This window comes from Borostomias antarcticus (assembly GCF_949987555.1).
Source record: "Borostomias antarcticus genome assembly, chromosome: 7".
NCBI lineage: Eukaryota > Metazoa > Chordata > Actinopteri > Stomiiformes > Stomiidae > Borostomias > Borostomias antarcticus.
The window spans coordinates 2,446,432-2,463,651 of NC_140240.1; the positions used below are offsets into that span (position 1 = coordinate 2,446,432).

The 17,220-nt window shown below is 40.3% G+C and overlaps 1 protein-coding gene across 1 annotated transcript in view; it reads right to left on the bottom strand.

Annotated features, from left to right (window-relative positions):
• The window catches only part of fhit (fragile histidine triad diadenosine triphosphatase), a 178,069-nt gene that overhangs the window by 21,137 nt on the left and 139,712 nt on the right, over nt 1–17,220 (bottom strand). Inside the window, exon 6 of the mRNA XM_084441054.1 lies at nt 16,576–16,644. Coding sequence (XP_084297180.1) covers nt 16,576–16,644 — 69 coding nt within the window. The remainder of the gene's footprint in view (nt 1–16,575; nt 16,645–17,220) is intronic.

Sequence of the window (17,220 nt, forward strand, 5' to 3'; positions counted from 1 at the left end):
AACACTGAGCCAATGGGTGGGTTTGCTGCAGGTGAGACAAGGTGAGCCAACTTATCTGAGTGAACAATCTTCAAGTGATAGACTATTGCTGTTGTCGTCGTGTTGTACATGTACACATCATCACAATACTTATAGTGGTTCTTGTCCTTTCTTTTCGAAGTGGTCCCACACAATGCTTTGCTTGGCCAGCTTCATTTTTCAAAATATGCCGCTGTTGATTTCTGCTTATGTATTTCTCCTGAGATGGCTGCTTCGTTATATAGAATAGTTATATTGCGCCATGTGGAGGTTAATTTAAACATGATTTGAAAACACACAATCCTACCATGTTGTTTGATAGTAGGTCGAATACATTTCACATGCTCAAGCAAATCCTTAATGACCAATTATTTTCAATTCATTGTTTGCATCCATAATTAATAAATACACATTTAAACTTAATTAGCTACTGTATATTACTTTTCCTATAGCATCTGCTATGTGCAGTATATTTGTTGCGTGAAAGTCCTTGTCTAACATTGCTGTATGTACATTATTCAATAATGAAATCAAGATATAACTATAACTAGATAATACTGATCAGCTCCAGGCTAATGATAATTTAATCATACATGGTACTTCTATCTTATACATAATAATATTATACATTTACATTACCTTAAACATTACACAGACACTATTCAAGGAAACTAAGCATTGGTCTCAGTGTGTTGTCTGCATTTCCAGGGTGCAATTTGAATAAAATTAGCTGTCTAATCTCTTTTGAACCATCTCTAAATGATTCGTGGCAGTTGGTCCAATTAAATGTGCGAACATTGTTGTTCCACACTGTGATGGGAGCTGTAACCTCTCCATCCTCCTTTCCAACACTGAGCATACACATCAACCCGATGACCCCGCGCCACAGAGAGAACCTGGGTGATTATGAAGCAGAGTAAAGTCTAATCACAGGTCATCCAGAGAAGAATTGTCCTGCAGTCAGGTTATTATGTCGAGGCGGATAAAAGGCTTAGTCTGGTCTCCCTCTCTCCTGTCCCTCTACAGCAATTCCTCTCTTCCTCAATCTTTCTTGCGCTACTTATTTTCTTTCTCCACTATACTGATTCCTGGAGACAGAAAGCCGCCAGTTTAACCACCATGATGGTAATCATCTTTAAAGGAGTAGTAAAGGGAAAATGCATGTTAAGCCCTGTTTTAAGGTTACTTATGATCATATACAATGGTTCAGATCAAAACGTTGACAAAGCTAGCATTTTCGAGAAAGTTGATAATTGCTCTACCACCGTTTTGGTCATACAATGGATGTGGATGGGCATCTTGAAAAATCATTCAAAAACATGTTAAACTCTCGATTTCAAAGACAATTTTCACATTTGTATATGATCATAAGTAACCTTAAAACAGGGCTAAACATGCATTTTCCCTTTACTACTCCTTTAATTGCTGTCTAAACTGCAATCTCACAGCGTAACTAAACAAGTTATTAGACCTTCCCACACTACACTATACTCAGCCCACAGCTAAGGATGGCCCAGGGCTAGTTTAGCCCGTGCTCACACAAATATTTGTTAACTCTGGGCTAAGCATCAGCCCTGGGTTAATGATAGGTGTATGCCTCAAAACGCAAAAAAAAATAAAAATCCTTGTGAATGAATTCACTACTGAAGCTAACATGTTTTAATGTTAACTAGCTGGCACCAAAATATCAATTATTTCAGTAGTTGTGCATAGACTAAGTTATGTAGACAGAAACTTAAAAGGCAAGAGGAAAAGCGAGAGGGGGAGTATACTGAAATATTTGACAAAATCAACAACAGTGATGCAGATTTGATTGAATTGTGTACAAGTTGCCCTTGGCCTCTTTTCACGCTTGCTATTTTAGCATCATGTTCTGGGTGATTTCTAGGCATAACCCTGAAACTCAGGGCTTACCTTGGTCCAGAGCAGGGCCAAATCGAGATTTAATCCATTACCCACTTGGTAGAGTGGAATGTTTGCTAGCCTAGGGCTAAGGGCAAAGTGGCCTAAGTCAAGTAATGTGCTGTGTGAAAAGCCCTATAAATCTTTCAGCGATTAAATAAAAAGGGTTTCAATCGATTCTAAAACACTCTCGAAAGTCAGCACAGTAGGCAGCAATGCGCACATTCTAACACCATGTCTCTTTTTTCTTTCACCATGTGTCTTTTTTTGGGATCTATGATCAAAACTTTAGTCCTGATGAGATGGACGTTTCCCTCCATCCCGCTGGTATGCTAACGACCGTGACCACTAGTTTTCAGCCTCTAAAGCAGGCACAGGGAGAAGTGCTGTGGTTGGCAGATGAATGTCAAAAGTCAGGTGATTATACTCACACTTGAGGCAGGTGTGGTGGTCCAATTGGGACGGGAGTCTCTTTCAGAAGCATCTCCACATCAGACAAGATTAATTTTAGCACGTAGGCACTTTTTACTCACAATAATTAATTAGAGTGAATTTTACTTTTTTTAAAAGATGAAATGGATTGGATGTGACTCATAGTTGTTCAAAGAATAATGTAGTCTATGAGGAGACAGCTGTCAAAATATCGCACATCAAATTGGCCCAGTTGCACACAAAAAAGTAAATCCTAACCAAAAGTTGTCATACAAAGTTTAAGGTACAGTACCATGCTTGTGTATACTCTATTACTGGATGTAATGTTCATGTTCTTGATATCATACAGTCTAAATCCCCACACAGTGCCATTATGTCCTAATAACCCACACCACTGTGCCATAGGGGGTGTTTGTTGCAGAGGGCATACATACTATACATACTATATAGTCCAAATTTGCATCATGTCCTTCTAATGAAGCCACAGGAGTGTAGCTTGGGATCTACTGCGAGGACATTGAGTTGGCTAGAGGGATTTAGTTTGGCCTCCATATCTATCCCTGGACATCCTCTTCATGTTCCCCTGTTTACTATTCCTGCTACAATACCTGCTGGGATGAAAAAAGGAAGCCATTTTCCGTTCATTCCTCCCAGCTTCCTATGCCACCATCAAAGTCATTTGCACTACAGAGACTTATGAGGGAAGGCATATGTTTAAAATATCCCCGAATGATCAGCGCCATCTGGATTCCCCAAAGAAATTAAACGTAGCCGAACTGTGCGGTTGGTGCGCTATCCCGCCCATGCTCCGAAACAACCGTGACAGCACCCACCGGGCACACACACACACCACCGGACACACACACACACACACACACACACACACACACACACACACACACACACACACACACACACACACACACACACACACACGGGTGCTTTTTAACTTCATTGTGTTTCAACAGAGAGAACAAAGAAGGGAGAATCAGTCTCCGGAGGAAAGAAAAAAGAAAAAAAAAACACATGGGGAGGAGGGGGGGGGGGCTGGCTGAGGAATGGCTGGTGATTTTGCTTTTTGCTAGACTGAAGCCCCCCCCCTCCCCAGAATCAAATTACCGTTTCCCAGCAGGTAGAGGCGCATGTGGATGCGTCATTTAGCTCTCCCTCCTCTCTCGCTTGCTCTGCTCACGGGCGGTAGACGACAGAGCTGAAGGAAATGAGAAATGATTTCTGCTAAAGGTTAGCAGGCATCATCCACACGGGCCCTCTCTTTGTTGCTGCCTGTCACTTTCGATAAGCCAGCCTTCCCTAATCTAAACACAATATTTACAGACTTGGCTCTCTCTTGCTTTTCTTGTGCAAGAGTGACTGATGTCTATCACAGGCTCTAGGAACTCTGTGACATGGAGCTTAGCCCTAAAGATGCTGTGTGTCGTGTCGTGTGAGAGAGAGCGCGAGTGAGTGAGTGAAACAGTGAGTGAGTGAATGTGTGTGTGTGCAATTGTTTGTTGTTTATAATTATTAGAGAAAGACAGACTGTAGGTTACCCTGCCTACCCTGTCTGTCTGCCTCTCTGCCTTTCTCTCTATCCTGTGACCTCTGTCTGCCTATCCTGTTATCTGTCTGCTCGTCTGTCCGTCTGCCCATCTGTGTCTGTTTATCCTGTGACCTGTGTGACTGAAGTCAAACTAATCCTGCATTTCATTAGGTACGTAATGAAAGCACTCAACATTAATCAATTTAGCAGGCTGTGAAATAATTCAAATGAATCGTCTACTTAACATAACCCATAGCGAGTTCCTTTACAGCTTGCTCTTCTACTGTAACTAAAGCTGAGGATACACTACAAGATATTATGCCCGATTTTATACACAATCATTTTTATACAGTCTGACCTAGTCAGCAGCAGTCGGCACTAGTTGGGGGTAGTCGGAGTGGCAATTTGGCACAGAAATCTGTGAGTGTATGAGGGGTACAGATTTAAATCGGCAAGTGTATGATGAGAACAGACTTCTCCCATTCCGAGTCGGAGCATATCAAACATGTTTGAAATTTATGAGCAGATTCTGGACGCAATCGTGTAGTGTAAACTCGTCCAGTCGTTAAATGTGCGATACCCAGTTTTTCAGTTGTCATACAAAAATCAGCAGAAGCCAGTCGTCGGTAGTGTATACTCCCAGTCATTTCATAATCTGTTAAAGGAGTAGTAAAGGGAAAAATCATGTTTTGCCATGTTTTAAGGTTATTTATGATCATATACAATGGTTCAGATCCAAAAGTAGACAAAACTAGCACTTTTGAGTGTGATAATTGCTCTACCACCGTTTTGGTCATACAATGGATGTGGGTGGGCACCTTGAAAAATCATTAAAAAAACATGTCTAACTCTCAATTTCAAAGACAAGAAACTCACCGAGGTGTTAGTTGGCGTTCTGACAAAAGTGCTAGTTTTGTTAACGTTTTGATCTGAACCATTGTATATGATCATAAGTAACCTTAAAACAGGGCTAAACATGCATTTTCCCTTTACTACTCCATTAATATTGTGACAGTCTTCTAGTGTATCCGAGGCTTAACTTGTCAAAGTATTAGCTACATCCAAGACAGTAGCACCTTTTTTACCTGAACTATAAAGTCACTGATCTAACTAAGCAAGACACTGAACCAGTGCTGATATGGATATACAGTAGCACAGCCCCAGAACCGGAGAAAGAAGGGAGAAGGTATGGTAGTATGGTGAACCAGAGGATGATCATGTTTAGCTGGAGCTGTTTGTGGCTCTCTGTATCAGCTTACAGATGTCTGGCTAGATCAGCCTGCTGGCTCTCACTGCTGCCACACGTGTCTGATTCAGTGTACACACTGGGTAACATCCACACAATGCAGAGATACAGGCTGTCTATATGCCTACAGCCATCCGTACACTTTAAACTGTTACTGTTAGACACGCTACTTGATTCAGAATACGTTTTAGAACATCTTGTGTATATTCAATTAAATATACATTACATTTACATATTGTATATATTAAAATGTTGTACCCAGAAATGTAAAGAGCTTTGTGACAACTTCTTGGATTATAATGAGCGTAGAACAACTGTCGTGGTATCATCTCTACTGATTATGGACTAAAATATATATGACTCATTAAGTTATTAATGTTAGTCACATTCTTATTTGAAAGTAAACCCTCTTTTTCAAATGTCACTGATTCAAAGAGGCACTTGAGGTCTAGCAAACAATGCATCCAGTAATGAAGAGAATGTGTTAGGGATGTGAAGCCGATCACAACTCTGTAAACTAGGATTCATACATACATTTGCATTTCAAATGAGATGCAAATCAACACTTCCCTGACATCTCCTGAACCTCGCTCACACTTAGCTAACGCCGAAAATTGCGCTCAAGCTGTAATCGCTTGGGTGTATGTGCCACATCAGATGGCTCCTGCTTTATTGGGCAATTTACCACGGGTCCCTCCACCAATACAACAAAATTAGCATATGGAGAGAGCGAGAGAGAGAGAGAGAGAGAGAGAGAGAGAGAGAGATAAACAGCAGTAGTGAGAGGGCAAGAGAGAGCGAGAATGAAAGAGGATTAAGAGTATCAGATAGAGAGAGGCATAAGAGAAGCATAGCTGCTTCAAAAAGTACAGCAACTTGATAGTCTTTCCATATGTTGTGCTAAATTAGCTCAATCTATCCCACAGTCAGTGAAATAATTAACAGTTTCATCATCAACCAGCATTGTCAATAGCAGATTATGGCAAACACATTTATAAACTTGACAAATCCAAGGGCCCCGCGGGAGGCTAGCTGTGCTGCTAAATCTCTCTCCAGGTCCTCCTCAGTGGGGCCAGATGGGATTCTCTGGGAGCTGGAAGAGCCAATGGGACAGCACTTACACAAACTTATGGTACGAGGACAAGAGACTGACGTTTGAGAGATATACTGTATAGGATCTTATATACAGTACTGTATACTGTAGGCCCTGAACTGACCTGTGTGGTTATATAAAGGTATATTATTTTAGTATTCTCTCTCTCTCTCTCTCTCTCTCTCTCTCTATATATATATATATATATATATATATATATATATATATATATACAGTATATACACAGTTTGTACATACAGATGGGAGGCCTTCGGGGTAGTAATCTTACCCGCAGGATCTCAACGCACCATCTGTGTCATTCCAAACCACTCTCAGCATGCCCATAGAAGGAGAAGTAATACTACTCATTGACTCATTGCTGTAGCTTTGTCTGGCACATTAGCTTACCTTGTACTCAAACTCCTTGTTCTCCGTCTGGTTGTCATTTAATTATTAACCGCAGGTAGTTGGGGTAGTGTCCCAACAAAGGTAAGCCTCGTTGTTGTTGATGCTTCGTTTTTAGAACGATTGCCAACTAGCTTAAGCCTCGTTGTTGTTGATGGTTCGTTTTTAGAACGATTGCCAACTAGCTTAAGCCTCATTGTTGATGTTTCGTGTTAACACGATTGCGAACTGGCTTCGAAGTGATTGTTGATGTTTCGTTTTAGAACGATTACCAACGAAGGTAGCTACGGGGAGTGGTTGGGTTTCCCAACCCGTGTTTCTGGGAGAAACGTCTTTTCCCTTTTATCCCAGGTGGTTGGTGTAACTTGGAGTTACTGAAGCTTCCAACCAAGGGGCTGGTGTGCAGCCGGGCTAGGCATATGCTTTTTGTTTGTCTTTAACGTAGGCCTTTGTTCGTCTTTTGTGTTTCCTTGTCCCTGAACGGGGTTGTTCGTCTTTGTTGTTTACTGTTTGAGTTTCGGCTCTGTCTTGTATGGTTTGTTAAGCGCGCCTAGGATCCAGGTAGGTATTGTTTCCAGGTAGGTATTGTTTACATTTTCGACACTGTTTTGACTGCCGTAAATTGTAACTGCTAGATTTCCGGTAGCTGGTCGTCTGGGAGACGAAGGAACCAACAACAACTCTCAACTTTGATAGGCTCTCAACTTGGATAGGCTAGCTTAATAAATTGAGGACCTGTATTTTCAGTTTGCTGGTAGCAAATGTCACAGAAAGACAGGGAGGGAATCTATCACAATGTTCTAAGATATTGGTGATCTTTACTTATGGCGACTTTCACCCAATCTTTGTAGTTCTAGGCAAGTTGGCTATTGTCAGCCATTGTTAGCAATACTATGATATTTTGCGCATGACTTAACAGATATCACGTCTTGACCCGACATCAGTTACTGAGATAGATAGGTTACTGTATATATGTTCGTAATAATTAAATTACGTCCAGATGGAGTCAAAATGTGTTTGAGAACAAGGTAATAACAATAAAACGTTATTTGTATAGCACCTTTCATGCAGATAAATTCAGCTTAAAGTGCTTTACAACAGAGCATTTAAATTAAAGAATGTTACATTTAATGAGGCAATGATCAGGCTTGTCTTCATTCGTAGACTATAAGAGAAATACACTGTGAGCCCAGCCTGCTGAATCTGCTCAAAGTCACCACCTGGCGGTGGTGCATCACTAAAATGAAATAACACCGGTCTGAAATCCCACAAGATTTCCAACGGGATTTCGCTGTGAAATACCGCAGTGGTGAAATGCCGCGGGATGGATCATTTCTAGCTACTCCCAACTGTATATGGGTTTACCTTTCAGGCAAGAGGATAGCACAGATCTAGAAGTGTGTTTTTTTGAAACCCCTCTAGATAAAAGCCAAAGTTCAGAGGCTGAAAATGTGTCTCCTACTGAGAACAGAAAATGAGCAAATTCACAAATCCCTACCCATACACACTCTCCAGCTGCCTGTATTAGGCTGCTCTCCACGCTGACCACTCATCATTTTCACAGTAGAAGTGTGGGCCACACTCGGAATCTCTCCTCTTCATCTGAACTATTGGTGGAAATGTACACTCCCCTCATGGTGGATAGAAAAAGGACAAATCTCGGCCCTTGGATAAAAATGTTAACTAGGTGAGTGTCAGAGAGATGGATAGTACCCTGTCACAGCGGCCTAGAACAGGAGAATCCATTGATATTTCTCATTATGTCGCCCCTATCCCCTTCTATGTTCCCTAATAACACTGCCACAAAGGATGATAAATCACTGGCAGGGAGTACCTCCCCTGAATATGATCACTCTGTCTGGGTATCTTCACACGGTGGAGGGGAGAGCCATCGATAAAGATCTAATGAACAATGCTATCAAATGATATCAGAGTTGAGAGGGCCGAGAGAGAGTAAGGACCATTACGTTTCATAGCCAGGGTAACGTCACCACATAGCAAAGATGTGGCTCGTAGAGATGGAATGGAGACTGGGGAGTGGAGGTATTGATTGGAGAGGTAGATACGCGAATGAAAGATAATCATCTGGAAGCTAAATAAGTGAAATTCCTTCCCCTTGGCAGGCCCTGGGGAGAGTGGTTGGTTCGTGAAGAGACTGGGCACATGAGTGGAGAGGACAGAAGCTCTGACGAAAGAAAGGAAGGGTGCAAATAGTCAGTGCAATAGCTCTCCTTGGACATGTTTATCCAAGACATAAAATAGATGAAATAGTATGAACTGTACATAAGTTACTAAACATATGGTTGCTGTTGTTATTATTATTATTATTATTAGGGGCTGGGTAGCTCAGCTGCCAGTCCCTCTTGTTATTGCCTCTTTTCTTCTTCTTCCAAGGAAGTCTGCCTTCCAATGCAAGAAAAATCACCCAAAATTGCATATAGGTAGTTTGTCATTTATGTTATCACCACCCATGTCTATGCTGGATAGCCTACACTAAAATAATTAATTGGAGAAATTATAATAAATAAATAGAGAGAAAATAAATAAAATAATATATATATATATATATATATATATATATATATATATATATATATATATATATATATATATATAAAATGCATATAGGTCCAGTCCTATGTCAAAAGTCCTCAACTGGCATTGTGGGCCAATAGTCTTGACAGTGGCACTACAGCAACCAGCTACAGTTTAAAGCTTTGAAAATGCATAACAGATCAGCTGTATGTATTATCACTTTGCAACCACCACCAGAATGTAGGCCCAAGTGAGCAGAAAGGTTCATATGCTACGAGCTGGCAGGAATTATGAAGTCCATCACTCTGTTTTTCTAAAAACCTATTAAACCTATCTCCTCCCACATGTTTTGGTCAATAGATAGATAGATAGACATTCATTATAGATATTTATTAAATATCTTTATCTGTCCTTCATTTGTTTTTGCTCTGGCTCTGGGGAGAAGGCTGAGAGGGAAAAATAAAAAACACACACACACACAACACCTAATTAAGGAAAAATAACATCATTACAAGTTCTAATCATGAAATGACATTGTTCCCCACTAACAAGCATGACAGCGGCATAATTGAGTTCCTACTGATCTCTGTGGCGCTCAGAGAGAGAGAGGAGAGGAACACAGCACTGGGTCTTTCTCTAGGTGTTTCTACCCTGATTAAATAGTCTGTATGAGAGCGCCCTCGTCAGCAACAAAAGTGGTTTGTGTCCACCGTGTGGGTGCTGTTAATACGAGTGAAGAGGACTGCAGGGGACTTCACAAAATTGCAAGGGGTTATTAATGCCAGCTAGCTGCCCTCACAGCCATGTTTTCAGAGCTTGAACCCAGGTGTGAGTGCAGACTTCATTAAAAGACTGCAGTTGTGATTAAAATTATAATTTGTATTTTTGTAGTGCATCCACATACCTGATCAGTACTCTTTACTTAGATGGACTAGACAACTTTGGCATTGTTTGGACAATGAAAAACTGACTGTGTTGTAGATAAACAACATGATCTCACAGCATTATGTTGCTATCCAGTATACTGTAGGCTATAGCAGTTGTGCAATTATGCATCTTTCTACAGTCACTTCTGCTCTCACAATGCATTCTAATACTTACCATTTGGAACATAATTCTCACAGCTTTCTTTTCTTTTTGTATAAGGGTTCGTAGGGCTAGGGTTAGGCATGCATACTGTACCGGCTAGCTACAGTAGCATTACCAGCTAATACCAGCTAGCTAGCATTACCAGCTAGCTTGCTATTCACCATGTACACAAGCACCATCTATGTGGACACAGGGGTCAGACATGGACACAGGGATCAGGTTGATTTACGAGGTTGGACCTAGGAGTGAAATAACTCAGATGGCGCTGAGTGGGCGTGCTCCGCATATCGCAATACCCCGGCGTGGGCACAGGCGCAGGGAATTGCTCAGTGCTTGCTGCACATGCGCCTCCATGCTGAACGTGTGCATAGACCCGTTTTATAGAACTGGGTGATATGACACATATCATGGATGTGATGTTATGTTGGTAAAACATCTATGAGCAGTTTGTCTACCTAGCCCACAGAAGTATTCTAACCTCTTAACAAAAGGAGGTACTTTTTGATGTAACTGTTTCTAAACTTTCTTCAACACTTCTGGGGTTGTTTCTTAGTGCATTTCAGCTGTTGGGACAGGAAGTCTAAACTCTAAATTTCAAGTCATTGTTACCACTTCAGATCAATAAGGCGCAATGGATCTGTTTTGTATACAGAAGTGGTTCTGTAGTCTTTGCTACTAAATTGCTTGGACTGAAGAACTATTACAACCAACATACAGCGTACATAGACCATGTGTTAGAGGAATGCCAACTGGGGTTCTGTTTCTTTTTTTCACCCTTGGTTGATTAAAGGTCAAAACACTTATTTTTGAAAAGCGTTGACCTTTAAGAGGTGTAATGGCTGGAGAATGGGATGAGGGCTCCTCATGTGTGAAGAGAACATTCCCCCAGCTGTGGAGTGCGTCTCTCACCTTTACTCTCCACCCAACATGTTTCCAAATCCGCTTTTGACTGTGATTATTCTATGTGATTAATAAGCTGTAATACTCTTGTATATTTTAGTATCACTGAATTTCTTTGGCCATACTATTACGGCACTGGAGAATAAGGCCTGGATTACACTAGTGCAGATATCCATGGCTACGCGCTTTGCTCGAAATGTCACACGTTTGATTCAGGTACAATAAATGCCTTAAACATGGAGCCCAGCAGTGTGCGAGTCCGCTCTTTTTCATTCTGATATCTCTTGTTTTGGCTCGGCACCTGCCCTTTTTGGTTTATGGATGTGCATGTGTCACTCTGTCTAACACAATTGCAACACACATTATGGCATTATAATGGTCTGTTTAAGCCTATAAAAAGAAACATTATAATTAGTCTAGGCCTACAATATAATCCCGAGCATCAACTCCATATGGCTGTTATCAAGCATGAAGCATGGATACATTTGATTTAATGTAATTTCATTATAAATGATGCCGTAAACATGTTCAGGAATGATCTTCTGAAAGAAGAATGGAAAGGGTTCTATGTGGAAGAGGTCAATGTTGCATATGAGGCTTTTCTGAATATTTATTTGTGACTGTATGAAAGACTGTCCAATGGTACAATATGAGCAAAAAAGAAATGTCAATAGAAAACCTTGGATAACAAAGGGTTTAGAAAATGCATGTAAAAAGAAAAATAAACTCTACAGAGATTTTATAAAATGTAGAATGAAGGCTGCTGAAACTAAATATAAAGTTTATAAGAATAAGCTAGTATCAATTATGAGAATAGCTAAGAAAGATTATTATAATAAATTACTAGAAGATAATAAAAATAACATCAAAGGCACCTGGGACATTTTAAATAAGGTGATGGGTAAAAAAACTGCATCCAAAAACCTGCCCAGCCATTTCATTAATAATAATAAGACTATTCAATGTATTAATGAAGTGGTAAATAAATTTAACTCCTTCTTTGTAAATGTTGGGCCGAATTTGGCAGAAGCCATTAAAAAACATGATGAGCCTCTACAGGATGGATGAAGAGGAGAAAACAAAGTGCTGTAGTCTGTTTCTGGGAAATGTCGGTGAAGAAGAAATCATATCCATTGTAACAAAGTCCATGAATAAGACATCCACTGATTGTGATGGGGTAGATATGGCTATAGTGAAAAAGACCATTGACTGTATAATCAAATATCTGTTATATTTGTAATCTTTCTTTTCATACAGGTGTTTTTCCAGATAGAATGAAGGTTGCCAAGGTCATTCCGCTTTTCAAAGCAGGAGATAAGCACAGCTTCACTAACTATAGGCCAGTGTCACTACTCTCACAGCTCTCCAAAGTGCTCGAAAAGCTCTTTGCACACAAGCTAGATGTTTTCCTGGAAAATAACAAATTGCTGAGTGAAAGCCAGTATGGCTTTCGGAAAAACAGGTCTACAGCATCAGCCTTAATGAATATAATTGAAGAAATAACAACGGCAACAGACAGAAAAAAATATACAATAGGGGGTTTCATTGATTTAAAGAAGGCATTTGATACAATAGATCATACCATTTTGATGTCTAAGCTACATTCATATGGAGTGAGAGGAGTGGTACTCGATTGGTTAAAAGGTTATCTACAAAACAGACAACAGTATTTCCAGTTGGCGGATGTCAAATCTGAATACATGAAAATTGAATGTGGAGTACCACAAGGGTCTATTTTGGGACCTACACTTTTTATTTTGTACATTAATGATATTTGTGATGTATCAAAATTGTTACAATTTGTCTTATTCGCAGATGACACCAATTTCTTTTGCTCTGGACATAACTTAAAAGAACTAGCTGAAACTATTGTATATGAAATGACGAAACTGAAAAAATGGTTTGATGAAAACAAGTTATCGCTAGTACGTAGGGGTAACGTAATGATGTAAATGTGTTTGATTTAAAGGCGCAGGGATCTCTAAAAGAATGGCGAGTAAGCCGAGGAACTGGAGTGTTTTAGAAACGAATTATTTATTAGAAACCTTGAGAGAGAAAAAAATGTTGAGAGACTTGATGGCGGGAAATCTCCTAATAACGAGCACTTAAAAGAAGTTCATGTTTCGCTGGTGGCAGCCGGGATAGTAGACAGGAGTATTGATCAGATCAAAACCCGCTGGAAGGGGCTGAAGACTTATTCGAAAGCCTCTCCTGTTTAATTAGCGCCGGAGAATGAAGAGCTGCTGAACCCGCAGAGCCACAAGTAAATAAAACAAAAAAACTGTGTCCCCACCAAAACACGATGTTGATGCATTTTTCTTGAGGTAAACAAGAACCCTGAAGTGGCAGCAGGAAGCACCTCTTCCTCTCTAAACTTTTGCAGGTACAGTAGTGGGAGACCTTTATGTGCATGTCAAAGAAGCTATAATCGGTTTAATGCTTGGGCCATTGAACGCGGAGTAAATTGTATCTATTTATTTAGCGTTCATACAGATCAATCGGATTCATCTAATCCGATTGATTTCAATCGGATTGGTGGGGAAAATCCATGTAAACGCACCTATTAACTGATCAGAGATGTGGGGGGGGGATCTACAGCAGCTAAAGGAGAAACAAGTACACAAACCTCTGCGGATTTATCTACTGACCTTGATTGAACTTGATTGATCACTGTTGCAGCATAACTGCAAATAACAAGGTACTTCTGCTTGAAACATTAGTTCTCTTATAGAGAGGGAATATAGCTGTTGTCTCCATTATGACCACTGACAATGGCATACATTCAGAAGACAAAGGAAAACAATGGCAGAATGAGCAGCAAAGAAACATGACAAAACTAGTATGATGTGCGTTGACAGTATTCTTTTTGCAGTGACACTCATAAGAAAATTGAAAAAGGGAGAGCGAGGGAGGATGATAGAGAGAGAGAGAGAGAGAGGGAGGGAGAGATACAGGAATGCTTCTATTGACTACAGTATATCTCTCAAAGAAAGGCTGTCAGCTTGGGGGACAGGCTCTTCACCACCACACTGTGAGTCTAGTGCACTGTGTCACTTCATCTAAATAAACTGACAAATAAAATCACACTCCGGAGTCTCATTCCTTTCTCTGTGGCGATAAACACCTTCTGATTCTGGATCCACTTCAGCTGCCTGAAACTTAAGAGTTTCACTGCTCTCTAAGTGTTAAATGTTCCAGTCGGATTTAGGAGCATTCATAAGGCTGTAAAGCCATTCATAAGCCATACTGTAACACAAATAGGTGAGAATGGAAACCTTGGGGTATGATTTTCTCTAGCTTCACATGGAGAGGAAAGTGGTTCAACTGCTCTATTGCCTCTAAACAGTCTTTATGAGCGAGTAAATGTGCAAAGTTTGTCTTATAGAACACTTAACAGTAGTAAGGTATGGGGGAGCAAATCTTGGTTATTATTCACTGTGAAGCAAAACACCTCAAAGAAAAATGTTCTCATTTGCCGGTTGTGACATGGAAAATATAAATGGGGGAACTGCTCTCACAATAACCCTTATTATCACATGCAAATTAAAAACTAACCTATTTATATTTTGCTGGTGGGCCACTGCTGTGGATGTTTCCTGCTTCCTCCCTCCAGCTCTATTGAGAACTATAGTGGAGCTCGGTTTTATTAGTTGTGGTTATTAGAATATTCATACAGTATCAGACTTTGTCATTGATATTCATTTGGTGTAGCCTTTCTTGTTATGAAGCTTAAATGTCACTGACATTTTTAAAACGTACTGAGAGCAATGTTTATTATTTTGTATGGAGGAACTGTGCTTCATTGTTTTAGCGATTGTGGGCCGCAGGGCCCTTTATATTTGTTCAACCTCACATCAATTCAACATCTTTCACATGTTTAATTAAAGCTCTCATTGGATGCCACAGGTGAATCCAGTGCATTGTATGCTAAATGTATTACTATAGTCTGAATAATCCCAGGCCTCGTAAGCAATAGAGCAGCCCTTGTAAAGTCTTACATATAATATTATACCTTTCTGAGTCGGTCAATTCATGGTGAGTGGGTCGGGAAAACAGTAGGACTTAGTCCACAATTGAAAACAAAAATAAATGTACATTTTTGCATGGTTATTTACCATACAACAGCCAGGGCTTGCCATTCATATCGAAGGTCCTTGGAAGGTTAGTAAGTAAACAGTTAAAGGAGTTCCTGAGTGTAAATTATATTCTCTCAGAGTATCAATCTGGCTTCCGAAAACAACACAGTACCATCAAAGCTTCACTCAAGGTTGTCAATGACATTACTGAGTCATTCACTCATCCCTCACTCATCATTGCACCCTATACAACTTAACTCAATGGCCCTCGCCTGATTGGCAGGTTGACTCACTGGCGTTTATTTATTTACAAGGCTATGGTTGGATTGCTGCCTCCATACCTATGTAGGTACCTCTCTTTCAAGTCTAGCGCTCACTCTCTGCACTCAAATGATATCCTCCAGCTGTTTGTACCTAGGGCTCGTTCAGAGCTAGGTAAACAGGCCTTCAGGATTTCCGCCCCCTACAGCCTGGAAAGTGCTGCAGGCAGAGCTTAAGCTGGAGAAGCTGGTGTCGTTTGGGCAGTTTAAACATATGATGAAGAATCTGGAGGCAAGTGTAGTTGGCACCTGTACCTGTTTCCCAAATTAGGTTTTTGCTTTCTGATGGTGTGTATTGTATTTAGTGTTCTTTTTTCCCCCCTTTCTTCTTTCTGTACTTATTAATTGTATTTCTTTGGGGGCCAAGAAGCGAAGCTGTGTAGGCCACCGTTGTGTTTGTACCTTTTCTTCTTCTTCTTATTTATTATTCTGCCATTGGAGTCTATGGCAGCCCATAGAACTATGGTAACCAGGCCAGGTCAAGCCTGGCTTAGGTGCAAGGCTGACTTGTTTCTGTTCAAGACTGGTAGGACGGAAGCTAGTCATGCCACTGAAATAGCTGTGAATTGAAATGACATGAAATAATGTCTGATAAATAAAGATGGGTCTTGTCACCTGGACACATCCGTTCCAATGCTTCCAATGATTTTCAAAACTGCGGTATGGATTCGAATGCGGCTATGTCAGTTTTTCCCAATGGTCAAATATTCTCCATAAAGACACTAATCGACTCCAAACTGGCTAGGTAGATTCTGTAGGCTGAGATGAATCCAATTATTAATTGATGGATGGATGGATGGATGGATTGCTTTTATCGATCTGTTTTATTCCCGCATTTCCTCGAGTTCCAATAGGAACTGTTTTTGCTTGCGCATCAACACTAAGTGACTGAACAAAAGAAAAACAAAAGAAATGTATTTACTTTTCAATCGCAGACTGGGGCTTTAGTTCAAAGTAATGAAACTACTTCATAAGGTAGTAAGTACTGTGGTAAGAAAGTATATAAACTGGCATGTTACCTCATCATAGACACTGTCGTTTCTCTGGAAGTCACCCGCCTTCCTAGGGAGGACATGGACGTGAACATGCTAGACATAAAAACAAACAAAAATAAAACACAAAGTTATATTTTTGGGATGTTGAGTGAATAATACATCAAGGGACACAGAAACCAAATCTTGTATCTCGTACTCTTTTGACAGACTGATCTGAAAACAGTTTCCAGGGGGATTCTTCATTAATTCACAATCTGGTGGCAAGAAATCTCAAGCTTTACCACAATGGTAGAAATCACAGGAGGGTTCCAGAACATTCCACCAACTGTGCCACCTGCATACCACAGAGACTCCTTATTTTTATGCTTTTAAAACATTAATTGACTTTGTCAGTCGTCCTCTCCTGTTACCTACTTGCAGAATGCTGTCAGAAACCTGGCCATCTGCACAGCTAGTTTTGTGAGTTGGACTCTCCTTGGGTAATTATTAGTGTGGTAAAATCCCTGAACAACTGGTCCATGTTTATGCACAAAAGACAAGAACATTAAAACTGAAGTGATAAAGTGTAAATACCAGTCTTTTATAGACTGAATTTTACATTTTAAATATAAACAGAACAGCCAAAAAAAACACAATGAAGGTTAACCACAGAGAAAGAAAGAGAGCACC